The sequence below is a fragment of the Rhodnius prolixus genome, unplaced genomic scaffold (genome assembly GCF_049639745.1).
Source record: "Rhodnius prolixus isolate KJV_2025 unplaced genomic scaffold, Rpr scaffold_2, whole genome shotgun sequence".
Classification (NCBI taxonomy): Eukaryota; Metazoa; Arthropoda; class Insecta; order Hemiptera; family Reduviidae; genus Rhodnius; species Rhodnius prolixus.
The window spans coordinates 24,416,691-24,444,215 of record NW_027411592.1 but is presented as its reverse complement, the minus strand read 5'-3'; the positions used below and the strand labels follow the sequence as shown (position 1 = coordinate 24,444,215).

At 34.1% G+C, this 27,525-nt stretch overlaps 1 protein-coding gene across 5 annotated transcripts in view; it reads right to left on the bottom strand.

The window, feature by feature from the left end:
* The window catches only part of SNF4Agamma (SNF4/AMP-activated protein kinase gamma subunit), a 297,611-nt gene that overhangs the window by 260,629 nt on the left and 9,457 nt on the right, over positions 1-27,525 (bottom strand). For 4 of the 5 annotated variants that reach the window (XM_074121066.1, XM_074121067.1, XM_074121068.1 and 1 more), the window contains one exon: positions 15,799-16,283. The exons of the other annotated variant lie outside the window; for it this stretch is intronic. In XM_074121066.1, the coding sequence (XP_073977167.1) occupies positions 15,799-16,283 (485 nt within the window). The remainder of the gene's footprint in view (positions 1-15,798; positions 16,284-27,525) is intronic. 5 annotated transcript variants of the gene reach the window in all.

The following is a 27,525-nucleotide window of genomic DNA, read 5'->3' as shown; positions in this document are numbered from 1 at the left end:
ACTTGATTTTAGATTCCTGTCCGCATACGCGGTTGACGCGCGACCAAAAGTGAGGGTTCGCAGTTGACCCCCCATTTTCATATACACAGTTTTAAAGAGTATAAAAAGTAATGAAAGAAACCGGAAACCGCAATTCGATATCTTCAAAATTAAAGGTGTTAGGCCATTTCAAAATCTGGTATTTTTAAACATATTTCAATTTTTTTAACTTGTTATCAAAGAGAAAGAAGAGCACGCGATAGGTCATTTTTATGTATTTTTTCATCCCCTGTCTACTAAAAATATTGCAAAGGCCGTAAAGCTAGTATTTTTCTTAATATCGGGAAATAAGAAGTTTTCCGAGTGATTTTTCTAAGAAAAATCAAATGTTAAGAGCTTTAGATGTTCTCAAGCATACACAAAATGGCTAAAAATTAATTTTACATCTGTTACAAACCAGAAGGTTTAATAATTATTTGGTAATATTGGGAGAGTTGCGTTTAATTACCAAAAAAATTGGAAACCTCCTGTCACATATTTAAATGCACAATATCTTTCATATAAAGGATCAAACTTATTCCTTAATTTATCAAATAATGCACTTTACTCAACTTGTGAAGCATGTACTGTGCCTCCAAAGGTGCCTCCTCAGATAAAGAGAGCAGTTGATAACCTCTTGGCTAACCTGGCTTGCGAGCCGGAGAAGGCTCCTTTGAAGGCACAGTACATGCTTCACAAGTTGAGTAAAGTGCATTATTTGGTAAATTAAGGCATAAGTTTGATCCTTTACATGAAAGATATTGATCACTTACACTTATGCGGGCAGGAATCTAAAATCAAGTCACATATTCTGAAACTAGAGATGACGGGCAACAAATTTTGCCTCTACCATTTTTTGCTCAGATCAACCGTTTAAGCATGAAATGAATTTGAGACGTCTTAAAATGAACACCCTGTATATAAAAGTAATCGCCTATTTTTTTCAGGCGGGGCTTAACGTCCAACTACCAATTAGGTGTGTGGACGGAGGCGACTAGCAAACATACTTTACTGTAAACTTCTTTTATTAAACATTAAGTAAACTGCAAGGCTTAAGACCAGGAATCGAACCCAGTACCACAATACATATTAGCTTCGCAGATCTCGCCTCTAACCGCTCGGCTACCGTGGCGCCTATTAAATTACTTTAAAAAAGGATTAGCTCTGAGGTAGGAGAACCTGTACACAAATAACTAGTATGGGTTCTATCCCAATATGGACTCCGCAGAATCACTCTACTGTCGGTTATAGATAGGCAGGTGGTATCCTGGATGAGTTAGATCTTCCAAAGGTTTTCCTAAGTCCTTTTATGTACACTCTTCCAGAACTACGCCTGTCCATCCTCCGTAAATTGATTCCTTAAACGGAGACATTCGAATCGAACCCAGTACCACAATACATATTAGCTTTGCAGGTCTCGCCTCTAACCGCTCGGCTACCGTGGTGCCTGCTATTATTATATATAAACATAACTAACAATGTTCAAGCACACTATCATTTTCAAAAAAAGAAACAGTTTTTTGGACTCAAGCGATCCCCCAAATGGGGTATTTACGTACAAAATTAATTTACGAAAATCTGGCATGATGGCCAGTAATCTCTTACCTACAGTTGGAGAAAGTACAATGAATTAGAAATAGAACAACTAGATTCCATATGACGTAGTTCAGACTGGGTAAAGGACCCCGCGCAGCGCTAAATGACGTCGCTTCGAGAAATAAACACGGCCACTACAGGGTTAATGGCAACTTGCCAGATTGTGGTGTCAGAGGATAACTGGGAGGCTCTTCTTAAAAAGCAAAGATACGCCAATAAAAATTCTGTTGCTTTAGATTTAGTTATTTTAAACTAGCTTAACCTAACAGGTCATTTTTTTTTTTTTTAATCTTTAAATTATTAATATTTTTAATGGATTAAAAATATTGTTAGGACCACCCACTGTGTTGGGTTAATATTGTTGATAATTATCCATTGTAGAAAATTTGTCTTCAATTAACCATGTGTCCATCACGCGCTATACTTGCTGACTGAATGAAGGTGAGTATGTGTAATACTCGGAAAGTTCATAAATAGTACATTTTTGTAAAAATAGTAAAATAAAAATGATAGAAATTAGTGTACATATAATACAGTATTCTGTACATTTTACAAATAACTAATGATTGGGAAGTACAAAATTAGGGTAGTACTTTATTAGAGAGGCGCTACGATAGCCGAGCGGTTAGAAGCGAAGCCCGCAAACCTAAGATGTATTGCAGTACTGGGTTCGATTCCCGGTCTAAGCCTTGGCTTTTATCTAATAGTTAATATGAATTTTTAATTGTAAAGTATGTTTGATAGTCGCCTCTGTATACGGCACCTAATTTGATAGACGCAAAGCTCGCCTGAAAAAATAGGCAATTACTTTACTTTATATGAGGAAGCACACGAATTTGATACTCGCAAAACTGAATCAACTTTTGTTCTGGGAAATAATTACTGTTAAATTTTAATAATTACTTAAATAAAAGGATTCTATGGCTTATTTAAGCATCAATCTCTGATCCATAGGCTAAAAAAAAGACGTTTCAGGATGTAAATACATCAGCACCAAGAAACTTCCGAATTATTATACAGAAAAAATGCAAAACAAATGCAGACAAAAATGTAAAAATCACGACTTGTGCTGGCTCAAGAGACATGAAAGAAAACTAAAATGATGCCAATTGAATCATTTGGTCAATATTAAACATGAAATAATACATTTTAAAGTAGTGATGCCATATGGCATCGTCGAGCTGGAAAGGGTTAAGGGTTACAGGGAGTGCTGACCGGTTCTGCTTGCCTAAAGGACAGACAGGAAACCATGACCTTTGACAATAAGAGGGCTCCGGTAAGAGCGAGGTCCTGGCGACCAGTTGTCGAATCGTCTGCAACGGCAGTCTCCACGATAGCACCTCTTGGCTTGGAACTACTTGCTCTGATCACTGGTTAACAGAGATAATGTAATATAGGTTCCGTGATCGTGATCCGGAAACAATAATTATCTTAATGCTCGACAAATATCAATTTGAAAAATTCGGAATTAGTAAAGCAATTGCAATTTCTGCATTTTTACTGAACGTAATAAATAACGGTCATCTAGAAGATTTTCGATTAAAATTTGATTTAAAGCAATTCTCTGGAAAAAAAAAAATCGATTTATAGCCCTTCTGGATGAGAGGAGTGGGTGGGGACTACCTTCTAAAGCACCATTTTCTGGGTAATGGTGGTTAAATGTGTTGATACAATTTCAAGGATGAAGATAAATTCCTCAATCCGATCAATTGATTCTTCAATCTTAATGGAAAATAAGAGAAATTCTCCAAAATGGCTCTTAGAATTTGCTGCAATCTTCATAATTACTATCACATAACTCTTTCTTTAATCATTTCCTCACAAACAATTGGCACAAGTTCTTGGGCTTCCCAGTAAGATTGTATTTCAATGTAATGTATAGCGTTGGTCATAATTAGATACGACTCAAAAGTCCAGAATTACTCGTAGAAGTAGAGAGTTAGAACCTGGGGAATAGCAGTAATTCGTGTGACTGTGAAATCGAAAATTTACCTCTTTTTAGGGTTCCTTAGCAGTTCGGGAGATGTAGCACTATCAGGATCTGACACTTTAGAACTAATTCCTTAATGTCGCAGAATAAACATTCTTACACACCACGTACTTCGCAGATAAGTAATAAATAAACATCTTCACTGAAGTAAACAATATTTCTTCCGATACAAATGTAAAAGTAGGGTCAGCATTTCCAAAATAAATAACTAGTTATTACAATTTGAGAAAATTACAGAACGTGTAGAAAAAGGTGATTGATAAACAGTGACAGCGAGGACGACAATATGGCCGAGACAGTCGGCTACCAACCCATACATCTTGTTAAAGTATTACCAACAATAAGGCTTCTTTTGGTTCTCAACACACGTAACCATCAGTATACATCAAGTAAATGGTTTCTCAGTCTTACAACAATATTTCAAACCGACTAGCAATTAATTTGTTTCCCCATGTAGAACTAAATATTGTACGAGTATTATGCAGTTCATAATGTATACGACGAGTGCATTGCGGTGCTAAGTTGTTGCACGCAAACTTTTTGATAGTTTTCTCTCTATCTCACCTCTCATGAAAAGTAGTACTGCAATCATTTAGATTTTCTGAATATGACTTCATATTTTGATGGTTATTGAATCCTAAATATTTGTTTTCTACAAATTGGGCAGACTGTGACCAATATGTTACGTATGTAATGTTGCGCATGGCCAGTATAACTTAAAAACCGATATACAGCAGGCAGGTAAAACTAGACAAGCTATTTTGGTTTGTCCTTTCGATCAAAATTGATCAGCTGAACGTCTCTGTTTAAGAATTAATTTACGGAGGATGGACAGGCATAGTTCTGGAAGAGCGTACATAAAGTGTCTTTGGAAAACCTGTGGAAGATCTGACTCATCCACAGGATACCACCTGCCTATCTATAACCGACAGTAGAGTGATTCTGCGGATTCCATATTGGGATATAACCCATACTAGTTATTTGTGTACAGGTTCTCCTAACTCAGAGCTAATCCTTTTTTAAAGTAATTTTAATAGGCGCCACGGTAGCCAAGCGGTTAGAGGCGAGACCTGCAAAGCTAATATGTATTGTGGTAATGGGTTCGATTCCCGATCATAGGCCTTGGATTTTATTTAATGGTTAATATGAGAAATTTATAGTAAAGTATGTTTGCTAGTCGCCTCCGTCCACGACACCTAATTGGTAGTTGGACGTTAAGCTCCGCCTGAAAAAATAGGCAATCACTTTACTTACTTTTAAGTAATTTTAATAAATACTTAACCATGTTTGGTTTTAGTATAAGTCGCTACAGTAGCGATAATTTGATTTCATAATGAAATTACGTATTAAATGAAATATAAAAGGATAAGTAATTTAAAACAGAGTTATCTTAAAGATTATTAATTTATATTAAAATATCATAAAAATAATAATAACACCTCAAAATTTCATACAGTAAATTTGAATTCATTTTCTTAAAAATGTTGTTAAAACCATATGGTCGATAGAGAACCATTCTAATAACAATGTCAACTATTAGTGAAACAAAAATTACTTACTATTAATCAAGTGATCTGAGATGACAGGTCACTGTGAAGCTGTTAGTTGAACAGTAAATGTCATATATAGTAACATTCCAAACTATCTAGCAAGTAGAAGTATGATTTCTTTTTCACCAGTCACACACATGTTGTACAAGTATTAGTAAAAACGACCTTGCACATGACAACTACATTACATGCTGTTATGGTGTCTGTACACGTAGATCTTACCGAGGAAAAAAAAGGGTGTTCTCTCTCTAGTCAAATAGACGATTAAAATGGCGCTGTTTGGGTCTGAGATAAAAATAACTGTTCTGTCACAGAAAATAAACTCTCTGTTAAGTGAAATTTAAATTAAGTTGAATTGAAGATGAAAATCTCTGATGGGAATAACTAAAATTCAATTTAGACTTAATTCACTATAAATTGAAGTTGGTTACTCCTGTAGATATTCTAACAAAGAACTAAGTTGTGATTTCGAAATAAAACATATGGTTTTGGGCACTCACTTGAATTCCGCTTACTGCCAATCTCAAAATATTATCTTCAACTAGTTTCCTTCAGCCACGAGTTAATTCTCATCACTTCAGCTGAACTCAATCTAACCACCCTTTTATCACAGAGGTACTCTTCATCGAATTTGGCAATCGCTGCACAAATTTGTAAGAACCGTTTGCAAGTAAAATATTAAAGTATGAAAAATTTTATTCGGTATGGTGGCATTTCTGAATCAGCCGGTCATAAAAACAAATCGAATTAATCCTAAAATCCAAAAACAAATCTGATAAATCCATTTAGAAAAGTGATCCAGCTGTCCGATTGGACCAAAATCTTATTGAGGCGTCATTTTTGCCAAATAAACTGAATAATAAAATTTAAAGTTACTGCAATTTTTCATTTTTGAGTTACGTTAGATGACTCAAAAAGGTCAAATATGTAAAATCCACTCCTTTTTTTTGGACTTAAAACCTCAAAACAAATATTTCGGGTAAAAAAATCAAAATTCAAAATGTGCACTATTACAAAGACAATGTAGAAATGCTACTAATTACTAAAACAAGTTTTAACATATTTTTTGATCCGTAGCCTTTTGGCTGAACCATGCATTCTCATACTGTGATAGCTGGTTGCAACTAATTGGAAAAGACCATGAAAATAAAATAAGTTAATGAAGCTTTAAAAAGGTTCAACGTTAAAATAATAAAAGTAAGGAGGGAAAATTGAAAATGAGAAGGACCTTAGTTTGAATTTTTATTTGCAAGATTTGGCCTGTGAGATATCTGGGGTACCCATGGCAGAGTGTATTGTATTATTGACAGATCTCAATCTTCTGGAGCTAGTCACCTATCCAATTTGGTAGACAACTTTTTGCTCCAAAATTTAAAAGTAACTGTAATGGTTTTTGTCACTATCCTTCACGAATTTCCTTATTCGGTGATTATAGTGACCAAGAAGTTGTCAAAGATAGGACAAGCAACGTGTAGAAACACTTAGCAAATCTCCGAAATAAAGAAATATATATATACACAAGTATATTCCATTATACATAGATTAGTTTAAATCACAGGTTCGAATCCAGCTACTTTCCGTTACATTTTCTCTCCCCAAGAGCTTCTAGCAGCTCACTGGCTGGTAATGGGCAATGTTATCTGTAACTAGAGACACACTGTCGGAGGCCGGCAATGCGTTGAAGAAAGGCTCCGGGCGCCAAATTTTTGACGCACCCTCAACTGAAAAAAGGAATCAGCCTAATTCTGCAGCTGTTTGGTTTAAGATATAATGATTCAATGTTAATATAAATTTCTTCATTGCTTTTACAAAATATCTAAAGTTACTCTAGTAATTATAAAAACTGCTTCAACTAAATTTTCGCGTTTAGTTTAGGACTTCTACTTCTACGAGTAGATCGTACATCTACTTCATTCTAAAAAGGAATTGCTTTTCTGCTGATTTTTCTTTTGACTGTTAAAAGCTAAATGCCAAAAGTAACAAAATGGCCATTCTAATAACAAAAAAATAATTCCAAGGGAAAAGGGGCAACACTGCGCAGTGAAGAAGGGTTTATTACTTCAATTATAAATGACAAATTCGCTTTCAAATTCATTTAATATCTCTCATAATGACATTCCTAGCAGTCTGATTGTTCTAGTTATTTCCAGCGAACTACCGATTAGAATCGCCATGAGCTCCGCTAGAAAAACCAAGAAGCCTCAGCAGCAGGCTAATCTCCATTTTTATCTGTACGCAAACTCCTGTAAGATCCTTTTTTTTATCCTGCCTTAATCCGCCCAAAAAGCAGATAAAGCGGATTCTATACCAGTTAAGAGTCTACTCCCAATTTACCCAGATCCTCAAAGCGTTATCCGATACTTTTCTAAGAAAATTGGTCTTTTTACGTTCTTAGTCTGTACTAAATGACAAAAAAGAAAACGATCAACTTTTTAGGGGTTATTGTGGAAAAAAGAGTAGCAAGTACTCTTCCTTAGCAAGGGAATTTCCACCCATGATTAGTTTAAAGTTTCGGAGACGCGTACTCTACTCAAGAGACTGCCTGAAAGATTTAGATTTCAAGACTATCAATAAGATGATTTTTGGTGAATATCAAGGTGCGGTCTTAAATAAAACAACTTTTTTGCTTTATAAAGCAAAAAATATAATAAAGCAAAAAAGTTGTATTTATTGATGATCGCACCTCGATATTCACCAAAAATCATCTATCAACAACGGCCGAAAAAACCATAACCATCAATAAGGCTATTACGAGTACAAGGAAATAAAACTGCTCCTTGAGAGTGTTGCCTAAGCGGTAGGAGAGCTGCAGATCCGTTGCGAACCACCATTGATAGTGGAACTAAGTTAACTCCCTACTAAATACCTATCTTTAACGCTTCATATTAGTGGAGACAATTTGGCAATTACATTGTATCAAGTGCAACATGTAAAGCTATGAAGCCATATTTGCTTTTATCCCAACTGTGTTTTGTCTGTTTTGCAGCTAGTGCAGTACACTTCTTAGTTCGCCATTCCTCTCCTTCTACAAGGAGCTTATTTTTAACCATAACAAACTGCCTCACTTATCAATCAGAACTTTGGAAGTTCTTGACATATTTCTGGAGAACATATGTTTAAATGCGTCAAATAAAATAAAACAGTTCATTATTTGTAGGTTATTTGTTAAACTGGAATACAATTAAAACCACAAGAGCTAATTGTTCAAGATGAATCTCTCAATTAGACAACTCACAAGAAAACACTTCTTTTTTTAGCCATTAGTAATAACTAGGGAACGGATTCGTATGTATTTACATATTTTTTTCTAGGCAATTTACAGACGTTTTTCAACTAGAAGTATTCATACTGACACTCTTTAAGCCGTTTGAGCCTACTTTTATTTCACATATTTCCACATATTTGGACGTCATCGCATATATATATACATATTTGATTAAAATAAATAAATATTTCTACATATTTAATCAAAATATGTACATATTTTTCATTTTGGGCATATTTTCATAATTGGGAGGTGGTTGACAGGAACTGTGAACCACAGACTGTGAATCACAGTGGTTAAAAAAGTGTTTTTAAAAGCACCAAGTCGCATTAAAATGCTAAAAGATCTCTATCCAGACTTGTGCCTTCCACCAGAACCAATATTGACAAGATGGGGTACTTGGCTGGAAGCAGCTCAGTATTACTATGAAAACTACAATAAAATCAAGAATGTCCTTTCACATCTCGAAGACGAAGCAGTAGCGATAAATAAAGCCAAGTCTTTATTCGAGAAACCTAATTTAAGGAACGACCTTGCATTCATTTCTGACAATTGCGTATTTCTTACACAAGCCATTACCCAACTTGAGTCCCAAAATGTTCGACTGACAGAAAACGTGTCCAACGTTAAAAAAGTCATCGAAAAGGTGGAAGGAATACCTGGGAGTAAGGGAGATCTGATCAGATCAAAACTGGTAGAAGTACTGAGCAAGAACAAAGGGTGGGAGACCATCTGCCAGATTTCTGATATTATCAGTGGAAGTCACCTCAGAACATCGTGTACCCTTTACAACCAACGAGATAACTTCTTTCAGCAAGGCACCTATAACATCTGTAGATGTTGAACGATCTTTTAGTCGTTACAAGTCCATCTTACGCCCAGATCGTCGTCACTTTACGTTCCAACATTTGAAATTTCATGTGGTTGCAAACAATTTCGAAGAGTGAAGTTTTCAAAATTGAAAATTTAACACATCTTTTTATAAATAGTAAAAATGTTCTTTGTTGTTTAAATCATTATAACTTGTAAAAACAAATTATTTTGTTCCTAATAAATTGTTATAAATTGTAAAAATGTTCTTTTCTTGTATAAATAATTATAACTTGCCCTCCCCCCAAAAAAAATCCATTTTCATAAAAAAAAATGTCCATTTTACTTAAATATTCCAGAAAATATTTTAAGAAAATCACATATTTTCCACATAATTGACGAAAATAAATGCATATTTTAGTTAAATATTTGGCATTTTTAAATACATAAAAATCCGTTCCTTAGTAATAACACTGGACGACAAGAATTAAGGTTTAGCTATTTCTAATATTAGTTCTGTAAGCCCAAACTTGATGACGTCCAATCGAAATGGCGGATGAAATGATAAAAAAATGTTTACTTCCTTTCCTTTACAACACAGAACAATGAGATTTCTAGTTAAAATCCAGTTGAGAAAAAGGCCACAGATTAATGCGAGAGAATAAGTTAAATAAGGGAACTGATGAAGTTTGGCGATTGGCCAGTTTGGGTGGCTAATTTAGTGTTCTTTAAAGAAGAATTTTCTTCACCCAAAAGAAATATAGGTAAACGCTTAAAATGTTTTGAAGGAGAAATGCCAAAAAATGAATCAGACTTATAAAAATAAAAGATTTTGAAAACACATTTATTGCAGTAATTTTTTGTTTAAAGTTTCTATTGTCAAAAAAACTTTAAAATGGTAAACTAGAAATTTTATAATTTTCAACAGGATGATACTTAAATACTTGGTTATTACACTGAATTAAATTCTTTTCTCTATTGGCAGTGAGTTTCGATCAAATTCTGCTTCACTTACAAAAATTAATTTTTATTATGTACGTTTTGACAAATTTTTGGTGCCTTTTTTAAAGCGTTTTTTTTTTTTTAAATGTATAACTTAAAAAATTAATCAAATTTTTCTTCATCGCTTGGGTGAATAGAATCTTTAGAAATTTATTACTTGAATAATTATAAATTATTGTATAATTACGTCCAAACTAGCTGAGTAACTGCTTTTAAAAAATACGAGACAGCCTTGAAAAATACGTCATATTTGACGAATAGTTGCAATTAAAATAAATTAATCTTCAGCAAAATTAATTATTTAACCGAATCTAAAAAATTGAAAAAACAGAAATATTTAACTTCATATTCTATTATTTCAAAAGCTGAGCAGTTTAGGTAATGTACTTGCCATTGTATTGCAATATTATTCCCAATCAGGGCCTTAAACAGGAAAATAGATTTGGTGTCCGATTTTCCCGCTTGAAATGCAATCTGTTTCCATTTCTATTTATTTATTTTTTTGCATATTTTTCATAATTTTTAGAGATTTCATTAAAATAAGGAAGTGAAAACTAATTTAGGGGTTGATATTTGGAACTTCTTGGACCGGAACATTTCATTCAAGGAGAGCACTTCGAAAGAGGTTAATAGACGCATAACTGTGAGCTGGAAGAAGTATTGAGGCATGAAGTTCATCTTCAAAAGCAGCGTGTCTCTTAATCTTAAAAGATTAGTGAATCAGAGATGCATTGTTTCCTGCCTGATATGTGATTCGTGATTGTAATGGTATTTCACTAAAAAGAATTTCAACCGCCTTCAAGTTACTCAAAGGACGATAGAAAGGAGTATTCCTAACTTTACCAGAAGGAGATAAAATCTCACAGAGAATGACGAGAATAGATTACTCAATAAAAGTAATAAAAACTTTGAAATGGAACTGGGCAGGACATGGAACTCGTTTATTGAAATTGCTGTGTGACAAGGAGCATTATCGTGATGCAACACCCAATTGTTCTTGATGTGTGGTCTCACACGAATGACTTTTTTTCGAAGTTTTTCAAGAACCTCTCGGTAAAAGTGTTGATTGACCGTTTGACCTTGAGGTAGAAACTCTTTGTGGACGATTCTTGTGGATATCAAAAAAAAACAAATCAGCATGCATTTGATCTACGACTTCGCCATCCTTGCCTTTTTGGGCCTTGGAGAGGTTGAAGTGTGCTACTCCATGCTCTGGCGCTTGGTTTCTGGGTCTTACTCAAACACCCAAACCCGAGACTCGTCACCAGTAATGACATGTTCCAGAAAATGGGATCAAACCTCAAGGGAACTCATTTTGGGACAGCCGTAAACATTCAAACGGCTGTAACCGACCAGCTGAAGGCTATTCTAGTATCGGAGTTCGAGCACTGCTGTGAGGAGTGGAAGAAACGTCTCCAGCACTGTTTGGCTTCAGAAGGAAGTTATTTTGAAGGTGACAATATAGAATTGTAATTCTTTTTGAACAAAAAAATTTAAAAAAATCAGTCTCATTACTTAATTTACAGACCTCGTATAGCAATATAGCATGACTGACTGATCACAGGCGAACAAGAAGAATGACTGAGTCACAGCTAGGATAATAGAAGGAAAAGAGGAAGGCAGTTTTCAAGATGTACAGATGAACTGGAGTCAGTGGGCGGCACTAACTGGATTAAAACGGCCCAAGATAGGAATCTTACGGATGGAACTGGGAGAAACCTTTGCCCAGAAATGGGTCCCCAGTTTCAAAAAAATCTTTTAACAATAATTTAAAATAAAATAAAAATAAGAAATTTGATAATTTAATTTTTGTTCCATTAGTTTCTTTTTTCTTTAGAAGAATATTTTATTTTTTAAAGTCAAATATTATTTATTAATATCATATAATAAATATTATGTAAACGTAATGGATATATAAATGTATCTTAAAACAGCAAATTTCTGAAAATTTCAAAAAAAGGAAGGCTGCATCAGGCGGCCTTTGAGAGCTGTTTCATTCAAGCCAATTAAGTAATGGTGTTGATTTGAAATCATTTCCGCATTCTATACTTTGATGCACTTACTGCGCTGCTTCGCTTTACAGTATTTATCCAATACTAAAATTATGGATAAAGAGATATAATTGTGTAAGACTCACTTTTCAACTGCAGTGGAACAATATTCTTGAATTTTTGAAAAAAATGGTTTTGAGATAAATTACATTTTTTTTTTGCATTTTGATCAAGAAAAATGAGCGTGTCAACCAATATTTTGTCTGGAAGTTCAATCCAGATTAATATGATAAAACATCGTGGCTGTACATTTGGATGCAATATCCACATAGCGTGCGTGTTCTTCCAAGTGGCGAGGTAGTATGTCGTTCAGGTCGCAGGCACTAAATACTGTGTGAGAATACATTATATCTAAATAAATTATATTTCATTTAGATATAATTGAATATCTACAAAATTAAAACATCGTTATCTATAACACTGTAATGGTATTGTTGCAAATGCAGTACTTTAATACAGAATTCAGGGTTCTTAACTGAAATAAGCATAGCCCATAAAGAAATGCATAATTAACTACACTAGAAGCATAACGGTGGCATATAGTAGAATTTCTCTTAACAAATCAAGCAGCATTTTTGTTCAATTAAAAGAGAGCATTATTATTATAATAGCGGCCACTCGCAGCGCCACTGATCACGCAAGTATGGAGAAATAGTTAGAAAGCAACGAATAGATGGCGCGCTTAGCGACATTCTTCAATCAAATACGAAATTAAAACCGTCAAATTTGAATTTATTTTTTAAAAAATATTAACAATTTAACGTGGAGAGAAAAAAATCGATATTTAAGTAAACAATTTTAGCCAAAATTTAATAATCAGCTTATTCTCGTTCAGCATTCACCATCACACAATTCACATCAATTCATTCATCAGTGAATTGCATTATCACTGCGCTGATTCCTTTCCTAGTTAATTATTGGAATTAAATTAACGTTCTGGAAAATCTGGAAATGGCTGTAAAAATTCTTGTGGAAATTAACACTTTAGAAGTATTTCACTTCTTTCAAATTCAGAATTTTAGAACTCATTAAATTGTAAAGGGTGACCCAGAGAAAATGACCACATTTATTTCTTTAATAACAACAAAAGTATTATAGATATAAAAGTAACAAAAAAATCTTTGAAAAGTAGAAGCCTGGGAGATTATTTGTGGAATATTACATCCTTCAAATGGTGACCGTTCTGGGCTTTACATTCTTCCAATCGTTTAACCAAGTTTTTGAATACTTTCTTCAGCATGGAAGCCGAAATTTTTGCGAATTCGGCTCTAATCCACCATTTTAATTTCTCTAGATCACGGGGCTTGGTTTCATAAACACGACTTTTCAAATACCCCCACAGAAAAAAAATCTGGAACCGTCAAATCTGGCGAGCGAGGCGGCCAAGCGAAATCTGAAGAACGTGACAATAAACGAATTCCAAACGTTTCTTTCAACAACGCAAGTGTAAGAGCGGCGGTGTGACAAGTTGCAACGTCTTGCTGGAACCAGGTTCGATTCAAACGACGTTTGCGGCGGAGTTGGGGGATGAGGAACAAGTTTAACATCTCCCTGTACCTCTCTCCATTGACGGTTCCGTCGAAAAAATACGGTCCGATAATTCCCGACGACGCTACACCGGCCCATACTGTAACTCGTTGGCTATGTAACGGTTTTTCTTGAATGAATTGGGGATTACCACTTGCCCAGTACCGAAAGTTTTGTTTATTTACCGATCCAGAGAGTTCGAAATGAGCTTCATCGTTCATTAAAAGATTATTTAAATCAATCTCACCATCGTCCAATTTCTTTAACATGTTTACGGCGAAAAGTAATCTCTGTCGGTAATCAGTTTCTTTCAACTCTTGAGTGATCATCAACTTATATGGATGGTGGTTCAAGTCTGAGGTTAGAATTCGACGCACAGATTCCCTTGATAACTTTAAAGAAGCTGCGTGACGGCGAGCGGAACGAGTTGGACTAATTTTTATTGCTTGGCAAACTTTTCCGATGTTTTCCGGTGTACGAACTGTTCTTTTGGCACCTGGATGAATCTTATCAGTCGTCTTGCCACTTTCACGGAAGTTTTCAACCCACCTGAGGATCGATTTTCGCGTAGGTACAGATTCATTACTTTTAACTTTGAACTGTTTACGAAACGCTCTATGAACTTTCACAACCGATTTATCTCGAAAATATGCTTCTACACAAAATTCTCTTTCTTTTGCAGTGTAACGTTCCATGATTACTAAAATGTTGATAACAGGAATCTCCCAGGTATCTACTAACCATAGAGCGCGCGTTCGTCCCTGTAGCAGTGTTACCACCACAGTTATTCAAAAAAGAAATGTGGTCATTTTCACTGGGTCACCCCAGTAGTTAATATAGGATAAGAGAATCGGTTAATTTTAAAATTATTTTGTAATATTAAGTATAGAATAAAACGGGCAGACGGAAATATTTTCCATTGTCTTTTTGGTTTTTTGCTAAGAAGTTTGAAAATGTCCTTTAATTTTTTTAATCAAATACATTCTATTCTATTCTAGTGAAAGGTAATAAATTATTCTTAAAGTCACTTTAAATCAGAGTTTCCCAATTCGTGTTACACTTTGATGTAGAATTTGTTCTATATTCATAAAATTTTAAAAAAAATCTGAAAAAATAAAAATAATACTTCTAGTTAATTTTTCACTGAATCTGAAATTGTGGCAATGCTCTGAACAACTCTCAATATTATATAATGGGCAAAAGAGCCGTTCTTGAATTCTTACAAATGGCCGCAATCGCTTTCGCAGTGGAAATAACGATTATTTAAACTAAGCTGTTACAACAATAATCAAAGCTATTATTATTATAATTTTTATTATTTAAGGCGCATCATCATCTGGTGTTATTGGCGCCCGGAGCTTTTTTCAGTGGACAGTGTTCTCTCGTTACAGACAACACTGTCCATCACCGGACAGTGAGCTGTAAGAAGCTCCTAGGAAGAGAAAATCTAAGAGTCAGCAGCTGGATTCGAACCCGGGACCTCCGCGTAGGAATCCAATACGCTAACCTCATAGCTAATTCCTTCCATAATCAAAGCTACTGTTGGGAAAACAGCGAGAAAGTGAAAAATATAACACTTAATAAAGTTGCATTTATCGCTTGGCGGTTTTGGTCCGAAAGCAGTACCGGAAGTGGTACGTAAATCAAATTGGGAATCAGAGTTTAGTGTCCTGAAATTATTCGCAATACTGTGGTCACAAACACTTTTTCCGCAATAAGCAACATTTATTTTTTGGGTTTAGGAGAGCTCAAAAAATGTAAGTGAAAACTCAATTTAGATAATTTGAGATAGTTTTTTTGAAAGAGAATGGAAAATAAAATTTCAGCAGTTTTACATTCATCTCAGTCCCCATTCAAAACAGAATTACGAAAAGCTTAGCAGACATGAAAGCAGATTGAACTGGTCAAATAATTGGTTAATTGCTATCGCATGCGCTAACTAGTTAATAAGAAATAACTCAAGTTAGAGAAATACATGAATAATCGTACCCTTTGCTTTTTGCGTTGCGATGTAGGCGTGGTCTCCACAGCTCTTTTCACCCAGACATCATCATTCGAATCGTAATCCAAGGTGGAGGTTGATGAAGCGTGCGATTTCATTTCAATAAGCGAAGTATCCACAAATCTCTTGTCTAAATGGCGACGTTCAAAGATATTACCAGGGCCGACAATATTTCCACCCCTAGTTGAACCACCACCCGGTCCCGGGCCGGATATACCGCACTCTACGTCTTCACCACTTTCATCTTCTTCCGGACACTGTGATAATCGTCTACCACCGCTGCCGGTTGATGAACGTGACGATCTATCAATAAAATGTTCACGAAACCATCTTGTTTCTTCATTACCACCGTGCCTATCTCTTGATATTAATTCTTTAAGTACATTCAAAGTGGATATTGTGTTGTAGTTTCTTTGTTGGACCGGTTGGTGTCGATTTGGCGCACTGCTGCTACATCGTCCAAGTTCTTCATCTAACCAACAACACCGCAGGAGACATGGGCAACACAATTTTTTATTACAAAAAAATAAAAAATAAATAAAATAATATAAAAAATCAAAATTGTGGTGATATATAAATCAAGATATAAAAATTATAAGGGTACCTATTACTAGGGTTACCATACATCCCGGTTTGGCCGGGACTGTACCGATTTTAAGAACTTGTCCCAGCGTCCCAGCTAAATTAAAATGTGTCCCGGTTTTTAAAGGTTAAAAAAAAAGATTTAATATTGGTTAAATATAAAGAAATCGTTTGCTTGAGTGTAACGTAGGTGCCTTATTATTTTGTAAAACTAATCTAAATTTGAAATGTAGTAAATTTTATGATTTAATTAGAAATGACGAAAACTTTCTAAAAAAAGTACAATCTTCTGAGAAATACTCTTGTACAAGTAAATAATATATATATATATTACTACTATTAATATGTAAGTGCATTTTATTATATTTTTATATTTAATAGCTACATTTTTTGTGATTTTTTACGATATACGTAGTTTTGTGACACTCAATAATATTAATAATTTGTAATAGCAAAATATTCATAAAAGTGTAAGTTATACTTTATTCACAATAAAAAAATCGTAACAAATTAAGCTATTTATTTATTTTTACCTGACTGTCCCGGTTTGGCGTAAGAAATATATGGTAACCCTATTACTAAAGAAATTGTTAGCTAAATGCTATTTATTTTTCTAATGTTACAATAAAACTGCCCGGAAGGGTCGCTAGGATCGTCAAAAACTGCACGAAAAAGCGTAACGTTGAAAAACACCCAACTTTGACAATTTTTTTCTCTTTTTCTATAAAAGATAAAATTCCCAAATTTTCTTTAAAATAAAGGGCAAATCCTCCTTTATAACTGTAATTTTTTTGCAACAACCCAGGTCTAATATATTTCGAAGAGGCGGGGTGTTGGTCTAGTGGTCAAGAAGAACGAGGCTTTGTAAGTGGGAGATCCCCAGTTCGAATCCCGCGTATTTTATTTGTTAGACAAAAATTATTTATAGTAAAGTATGAGCTTCCGGCCCCTTCCTGAAAAAATAATCGATTACTCTTAATAGATTTCGAGAAAAAGAATACCGAAAATTTGAAAAAAAAAATATGTAAATAAGTCCCAAGAAGTACTTTCCTAATCGGTATCTTGATTAAAATAAATATAGAATCAATTCAAAATTACCTGTTTTTCACTTTTACTAGGGAAGGAAAGAATAGACACCTCGTCACAATTCCGATTTCGCTATGTCCGTTTCAGGGTCCACTGAGACCGCATTTTTTGTTTTTCCCCCCTAAAATGGTTTTTTGGGTGTTTGAAAATATTTTTTCCCGAAAATACTACGACGTAAACACCTCATAATTACGCCTAATTTGTGCAATAATGCACATATACTGTACATAGAAGATAATAATGGTTATCATTAGAACAATTATTTATTTTTTTAACTAAGAAATTAAAATATGCAGTCTTATACTGCAAAAAAAATTCCAATTACTTAGTCTACTGTTATACAATCTTTCAAAAAATTAATGCATCTAATTTAAAAATTCCAATTAAACCTGAGCGAAATGGATTTCTCCGCATCATAACCAAAATTTACGCATGATTAACACGATGTTTATGAATATGATTTGAGTTTAACAGAGAAGAGCGAATGGCCATTACATGATGAATCGGTCTGCTTGGGAAGCAGAAGGCCAAATGGCCCCTGTTATATTGTCCTGCTTAGCGAGTTTAAAATTAAAGATAAGTAGCCTTAGAAGAGTTAATGAGATTAAAGATGGGTAATGGACCACGTAGAGATTAACTCCTACCATCTCCGTAGCTCTGTTTAGATTACGGTTGGAATCCTTACACTCATTAATAGGGGCTGTGGTGAATTTTATTCGATTTTGTTTTGTACCGTTTTGGTTTTGACCAGAAGATTACCAACTCTTCTTCTGCTTTCTCCAACTTCTTTCTTTTCACCTAGCCTAGTACGATTAAACTGATTTTAACGGTAATTTTAAGTGTTATAAAAGGTGAAATCTCTGTTTTAAATCAGATAAGTTACAATTTTGTGAACTAAGTCCAGCATCGCGTCGTCCAGTTCTTTCTGATTTATATTGCAATAAAAAATCTCTCTTATGCCGATAAGTTCGGCCATTTTGAATGTTCAGTTAATTTTTGACAGCTGCTTTGCTTGCGCGTGTTTTGGCTCGACTTCGATTTTTGCCAATTCCAAAAAATGGATCAAAGAATCTTTTGTGTGAAAAACAAAATTAAGTACATATGGTGAACCTACCTTGGACCGAAGCAACGTTTATGGGAGGTACAAAATGTTTCTCAGAGGGCCGAGAAAATGTGAACGACGAAGAGCGTGCCGGACGCACGAGCACGTCAACAACAGACGAAAACATTGATGAACTGAAGAAAATAGTATTGGCCAATCGTCGAATCATCGTTAAAGAAGTTGCTGAAGACCTAAACATATCGATTGGCTCGTGCCATTCGATTTTTACCTATGATTTAGGCAAGAGACGGGTCGCCGCGAAATTCGTACCAAAATTGCGAATTTCTGGCCAAAAACAGCACACTAATGATGCCGCAGCTACCGTATTCCCCAGATCTGGACCCCTGTGACATTTTCTTGTTCCCGAAACTGAAGAGGCCCATGAAAGGACGACGCTACGCTACGACTGAGGAGATAAAGACGGCATCGAAGGAGGAGCTGATCAAGATCACAAAAAATCTTATGAAGTACTCGAAAAAATGGTTTTACGAGTACCATCACGCTATTTAAGGGAGAAGATTAAATAACGATTAATTTGTAAAAATAAATAATAAATAATTAAACGCAAAATCTAGTATCACCTTGGAACTTAAGTGAGCTTAAAGGAAACAATTCTCTGATAGCAATCCTTTTCAAGGATTATTTCAAGTATGCAATTTTTTTAGGATTAAAGACAGTTAAGTAATGCTGGTTTAGCATAAACCTGAAATATCTAACTATAAAGGAAAAGTGATCATATACTAGTGAAATATACTTGAGTAAATGCACCAAATGCACAGGTTATGCTAAAAATTAAAGCGTGCAATGTGGGTCTACAAATCTAGCAAGAACATCAAAGGCAGACGATAAAATCGCAAAGCGGATACTTTAATAATGATGACGTATGGTTGCAAACTGTCCAATCTAATTTCGCAGAGTAAATAGGAAAAATAATGGCGAAGGCTTAGTGTCGAGCATGCACCACTTTACTTAAAAATAATAAATACTACAAAAATAAATCAATTATATTAAAATGTGACTTCAGTAATTGAAGAACTGAATAACTGATCTAAGAATATATATTATAAAAATTATAATTGGTTTTTCTAAAAAATAGAAGTAAGATCTCAGGAATAGAATTGCAGAAAATAAAATATAACGTTCAACAAGATAAGGGGATATTGCGTAACTCATACAATATATAGTCACCACAATTTTGATATGAAAATTATAGTTAATTCTTATAAAAACTAAAAGAAATGGTGTACCTTTTTATTATTTGCCTAGATTATATTAATACTATAGCCTAACTACTGCTGCTTTTCTTAATCAGTTAGTTCTAATTTCTCATTAAATCTTAATCCACATAATTAATTTAAAATATTATATCGAAAGACTAGTGCGTGTGAGAAAATATAGATGATCCCAGAGGAAATAATGGTTGAAGCTGTATTTAACCTTGTTTGGTTAAAATCATTGAAACAGTGAAAATTATTTGGCGATTGAGTTACTGTAAAAAACTGCAACTGATTGCTCAAAATCTTGAAATTAAATCTATCCGGTAGGACAATTGCATAAGGGTTGATCGTTAAAAACTGCGTAACTTTGAAAAACACCCAACTTTGGCAATGTTTTTCTCTTTTTCTATTGAAGATAAAATTCCCAAATTTTCTTTAAAATATAGGGCAAATCCTCCTTTATCGCTGTATTTTTTTGTAACTACGTAGATTTTTTTTTTTTTTTTTTTTTTTTTTTTTTTATTATTATTATTATTTGCAACTGTACAAAAATATACATTTAGCAAAAGTGCAAAAATACTAGTAACATTCGATTGTGCCACTGAGCTGGCTCAGTACCACAACCAGGATGACAGGATGAGAGAAACTAACCAGCGCTGGAACTCTCTAGGAACTTATTGGGGGTTTAGGAGGCAATGAGGTCACGTGGCCAACGCCGTTTTAGACGACGTGGAGGATTGTCAGGATGGGACGATGTGGATAGTGATTGAGCCAGAGGATTTGGGTGATCAGAGAGTTTGCTGTGGAAATTGAGGAATCGGGTGTGGATTAACTCATTTACGTAGGGAATATTGAGATCATGATGGAGGGTGCGGTTGGAGACATAGAATGGTGCGTTAACGATTCGGCGGAGGACTTTAGACTGGAAAGATTGGATAGGTTGGATGTTGGATGGTTTGGCGGAGCCCCACAATTCTGCTCCATATGTCCATATTGGTCTTAATAGTGTTTTGTAAAGTGTAAGTTTGTTTTGTACGTTCATGGAGGATTTCGGTCCAAGGAGTCTCCTTAGTAGTCCGTAGCGTCTGTTCAGTTCTTGTCTTTTAAGTCTTGTGTGAGGATTCCAGGTTAGACGGCTATCTAGGTACAGCCCCAGATAACGAACCTGTGTGGAAGTCGGTAGGTCACTACGTAGATAAAACAGAAATATTGCTGAAAATGAGCAAAAATGGCATTTTCAAAAATTGTTTACATTTTTTTGTAAACAACGTAGCAGCTAAACGGGCAAACCGATTTTCATCATTGAAATGTCATTCGAAACGAAATTTTGTATAGATTTTTGCCTTTTAGAAGTCTCAATGCTGGGCTCCCTTAAGGAGGGGGAGTTTGCCCCATGCAAGTGAGGCCCTCTCTAAAACTATTATTACTAATATTTCTGTAACGCTTAGTCCTATTTTGATAAAATTTAGCGCGAAGAAGTGGTCAAAACTTCCCTTAGTGACTCTTCATAATGCTCTTATACCTATTAAAGGGAAGTATTGCAATCGTGTGTATATGAAGTTTAATTTCTCTTTGCCTTTTAGGGAGAAGTAATCTAAGTTTAATTTTACTATTTACGTACAAATACCTTCCTATTTTGTTCAAAACTTTTTCTCAAGAAATTATTTTATGAAGATTCTATGGAGACCGCAACTATAAGCATTCTTTTAAAAAAATCTCTCCTGTTATGGATATAAGGATTAATCAACTCTTATACTTGACTTTCGAAACTGTAAGATTTTTTTAAGGAGATAATTAATGAGATACAGAAGGTTAGGTTAGGATAGGGAAAACAGCCTTTCAAAAATTGTTCTTGTACTTCTTCTTCTCCTTGTTACCTTTTTAGTAAACAACGTAGCGGCTAAACGTGCTAACCGATTTTCATGAATGAAGTGTCATTCGATTCGGAATTTTATTTAGATGTACCTTTTGATGGTCTTGTCGTTTTACATAGTTAGGAAGGGGAGATTGTCCCACTAAATAAAACACCCTCTAAAACTATTATTATAATGTAAATACTCAGTAAATATTAGCCCGAATTTGATAAAATTTGGCAGAAAGCAGATAGTGAAGCTTCCCCTAGTAACATTGCTGTGCCTTTCTGCTCTTATATCCACTAAGGGAAAGTATTGCAATCGTTTCAAATTATAGATGCGTGAACCGATTTAGATGAATGAAATGTCATACGGTTCGATATTAACTATGTATAATAGAGAATGTAAGTAAACGTACTAAAACTTCAATTTAGAGATAAATTACCATATATTTGAGCTAAATTACATAAAATCTGTACTTTTTGAGGGGGGGGAATTCAGTAAGGTACAACATAAGTAAACCTTAATTAGATGTTTAAAAAAAAAAAAAATGTCGGTAATGTATGCTGGCATATTATTACTTTATTTTAATAATAATTAACGTCATAACTAGGGAACGGATTCGTATGTATTTACATATTTTTTTCTAGGCAATTTACAGACGTTTTTCAACTAGAAGTATTCATACTGACACTTTTTAAGCCGTTTGAGTCTACTTTTATTTCACATATTTCCACATATTTGGATGTTATCGCATATTTATACATATTTGATTAAAATAAATAAATATTTCTACATATTTGATTAAAATAAATAAATATTTCTACATATTTAATCAAAATATGTACATATTTTTCATTTTGGGCATATTTTCATAATTGGGAGGTGGTTGACAGGAACTGTGATAATTCATGTGATGTGTATTGCTCATGGGTCATTCCATGTCAAATCAACACAAAAAAAGACCATTTTTGACCTCACCATCTCGGATTTTCTTGAAATTTGGCACATGTGTACTATTGGTATAGACTTGGAAAAATATGAAATTTCACTGTGATAAGTCAACTGGTTTATGAGTTACAGGGCTGTAAAGTTGCCAAAAATGGGCTGAAAAACAGGGAACCCCGTGTTTTTGAATTACTGTAGAAGCTTTCCTAATTGAGCTACAGACTTGGGATTAGTGTCATTTTATAGCATATATAATGCCCTTTCCTGTGATATGCGACACCATATGGGTTAGGATAAATAAAGTTTGTTAAATTTAAATTTAAAATTTAAATTTTAAATTTTTTAAAAAGTACATATTTTAAAATTTTAAAATTAATTCTATAAATAGCTAGTAGTGTTATGAATCACTGGGCAAAATATTAATTTGGGAGGACAATGGCTTCATTGTTAAAAAAATTTAAGACTACAGCTCCTTTTCATGGAAAATATATTTTAATAAAATTAAAGTAATAAATAAATTGAAAATAGTAATAATGAATCACTGAATCATAATTCATAATTATTAAGATTTAAAATATTGATTTTGAAATCATTTTTAGAATTAATAATTATGATTACAGTAATTATTCATATTAATTATAATATATTATTTTAATGAAATTATGCAGTTAATCAAATTATACAAAAATAATTCAATTCAATATCTTTGTTCAAGAACAGTCTTCTTTGGCTGAGATATCAGCCTCTTTAAGTTGGTTTAAGTCGGCAAAGGGCCTTGTGATTGCGTAGGGGGTTCGGTAAAGAGACTGGCAGCTCGTGCCAGTTTGCAACGACCCTATGGAAATCAAATCCAAACTTCACTACAACTTTTTGAGTGGGCAGTAGAAAACATCACCAACATAGACTTTGCATATTCAACCCAGGAAGACTGTTGAATCTGAGTGTTTTTTAAAAAATCGGTTTGCTCAAGCATTGGCTATTAAAGGAGCACAGCAATACCATGCTTTCATTCCCAGAAGTAAATCCAAAATATTGGTTAAAAACTTTTCTATGAACTCAGAAGCTTGCGAAATGGAAGTTTCAAAATTCCCTGATAATCTAAAATTAGCCGCCATATCAGGTTGTATATCAGTGTAGTCTATAAAGAAACTGGTGGCTTGGCATGGATATGTTTTAGAGAAAAATGAAGAACTTGATGAAGTAAAAGTAACTTTTCTTCATCCAGCTGGACCCTCTAAATCATCTCGCATCCAAGAAATGCCGATATTCTTTGGGTCTCAGTAGTGGATGTTTTGATAAAAATTGATCCTGTGACTCTGACTGGAAGAACTTACATATGTCCTACTAGAAAGTGATGCATGTCAAACAAATGACGCCTTTTCAAGCTTAAAATAATAAAGAGATCCTATTACTTAACAGTATGTTTTACTTTGGACTTATTAGTGGAATTATTATTAGCATTATTGTATTAACATGAATTCAGAGTTGAATTAATCGGATTGGAGCTTTAGTCTTAAATTTTTATAACAATGAAGCCATTGCTGTCCCAAATTAATATTTTGCCCAGTGATTCATAACACTACTAGCTATTCATGGAATTAATTTTAAAATTTTAAAATATGTACTTTTTAAAAAATTTAAAATTTAAATTTTAAATTTAAATTTAACAAACTTTATTTATCTTAACCCATATAGTGTCGCATATCACAGGAAAGGGCATTATATATGCTATAAAATGACACCAATCCCAAGTCTGTGGCTCAATTAGGAAAGCTTCTACAGTAATTCAAAAACACGGGGTTCCCTGTTTTTCAGCCCATTTTTGGCAACTTTACAGCCCTGTAACTCATAAACCAGTTGACATATCACAGTAAAATTTCATACTTTTCCAAGTCTATACCAATAGTACACATGTGCCAAATTTCAAGAAAATCCGAGATGGTGAGGTTCAGACCCCGTGTTGATTTGACATGGAATGACCCACATGCCTTGCATCGAGTAGCAGAGACTGTCCGATCTTTGTTCAGTGACGTAGATTCCTTAATCTCCTCAGTTAAAAAGTGTTTTTAAAAGCACCAATTCGCATTAAAATGCTAAAAGATCTCTATCCAGACTTGTGCCTTCCACCAGAACCAATATTGACAAGATGGGGTACTTGGCTGGAAGCAGCTCAGTATTACTATGAAAACTACAATAAAATCAAGAATGTCCTTTCACATCTCGAAGACGAAGCAGTAGCGATAAATAAGGCCAAGTCTTTATTCGAGAAACCTAATTTAAGGAACGACCTTGCATTTATTTCTGACAATTGCGTATTTCTTACACAAGCCATTACCCAACTTGAGTCCCAAAATGTTCGACTGACAGAAAACGTGTCCAACGTTAAAAAAGTCATCGAAAAGGTGGAAGGAATACCTGGGAGTAAGGGAGATCTGATCAGATCAAAACTGGTAGAAGTACTGAGCAAGAACAAAGGGTGGGAGACCATCTGCCAGATTTCTGATATTATCAGTGGAACAGAAGTCATCTCAGAACATCGTGTACCCTTTACAACCAACGAGATAACTTCTTTCAGCAAGGCACCTATAACATCTGTAGATGTTGAACGATCTTGTAGTCGTTAGAAGTCCATCTTACGCCCAGATCGTCGTCACTTTACGTTCCAACATTTGAAATTTCATGTGGTTGCAAACAATTTCGAAGAGTGAAGTTTTCAAAATTGAAAATGTAACACATCTTTTTATAAATAGTAAAAATGTTCTTTGTTGTATAAATCATTATAACTTGTAAAAACAAATTATTTTGTTCCTAATAAATTATTATAAATTGTAAAAATGTTCTTTTCTTGTATAAATAATTATAACTTGCCCCCCCCCAAAAAAAAATCCATTTTCTTAAAAAAAAAAGTCCATTTTACTTAAATATTCCAGAAAATATTTTAAGAAAATCACATATTTTCCACATAATTGACGAAAATAAATGCATATTTTAATTAAATATTTGGCATTTTTAAATACATAAAAATCCGTTCCTTAGTCATAACAATCTTTTTTTTTTGTTAATATCTTTTTAAAAACAATTGCATTAGTACTTTAATAACTTTTACTACAATCAATTAAGTCATATAGGTGCTCCACTTTAACAAATAATTTGTAGATGAAAATGGCTAGCTTAAACATCCGGGACATCTAATAAATTCTAATCAACATTAATGCAAATGTTTCTCTCGTGCCTCTGACATGGCGGCAGTCTCCGAAATCTGAATTAACTCGAACAAATTTTCTTGAAACTATGTAAACCTCCCTCCTCTAAATTCAGGTCACCTTTACTTGAAACGTTTGCCAGGAATATTGTATCTGAGGTGGGGCAGCAACTCTTAAGAATCTCTATAAAGCATTCCTTTAGAAGAAAATACAGCTGAGGCGCCTCACAATGCCAAGTAATCCTAAAATGATCACTTTAATTCTAAATTTATAGAAATTCTGTGAGCAATAGTTGAAACATTATACAGAATGATTCTGGAGTTTATGAATCTTTTTTACATATTTGAAAATAAATGGCTCTGAAATGAACACTATTCCCCTGGATGCCTCGATACAAGTTTTTACTATTCTAATTCAATTTTTTATGTTTTTGATTCTTAATTCTAAAGATGTAAGAAAAGTTATTTAGTTAACATGGTGAACAGTTATTCCATTATCACCTTTGGTTACGTGCGTGCACCAGAATTCATAAACAATTTAATAAATTATCATAAACGCCGTGAGTATCAATAATTATTATTTCATAATATTAAATATCCATCTAGCGTACACAAGAGAATAAAGAAATTGGAATATTCTATGATATTGTAAACAAACCATGAACTTACTCTTCCGTTATTGTAGTTTGTTTATTCCGAAATGCGAAACATCTGCGACCAGAGATTGTTAAGAAATGGAGGTCGCCATAACAGCCAATTAATTTGATTGATATTTGTACTTCGTTGATTAAGAAAATAACATGCGAGTATTTTCTCCTCCATTATTGAAACAGAAGATTCATTAAACCAAAGGAATTCCAAAATTTTCTTAACCTTTCGTTGACTTCCTTAAAAACGCACCAACGTTCCAATAATACGAACGTTAAAGGAGATAGCACACGATATGTAGTGGCGGATAGCGATCTCGTATGAGTAAGGCGGTAAGAATTTAATGTGCCGCGTCGATTAAATCTTTATCGCGGCGGCAGACGGTCCAGCTGTTCAAAATTACCAACTAGTCCGCAGGCCCTCAATCTGTACGAAATAGAGGGAAAAAAATGTACTATCTAAAAAATTATACTTCTCAAGTAAAGTAGTTGCCTATTTTTTTTAGGCGAGCTTACGTTCAACTACCAATTAGGTGACGTAGACGGAGGCGACTAGCAAACATACTTTATGTAAATTTCATTTATTAACCATCAAATAAAATCCAAGGCCTAAGACCGGGAATCGAACCCAGTACCACAATACGTATTAGCTTCGCAGATCTCGCCTTCTAACCGCTCGGCTACCGTGGCGCCTTGATACTTCACAAAATTACATATAAACTCCAGCCTAGAATGGATGCTAAAAGAAATAAATGATATATTTGTGAATTATAATTAAAAGAATCTGATTAATTTTTTTATTTAATAAAATTCATATTTATTAAGTACGATTTATGCAAAATAATATAATAATTTAATAATAATTTGACACAATATAATTTTACGTTTAATAAAGACAATTTCATATTTCGTAATCGGCGTTGATTTAAAGAGCAAACTGTTCACAGTATTGAATTGCAATAAAGATGAACACCGGAATGGTCAAAGCATTTCCCATTCAGCTGGGTCTTCTTCATCGGGATTATGAGGACAAGCAACAGCTCGAAATTTTCTTACGACATACGATGAAGCTCTTGA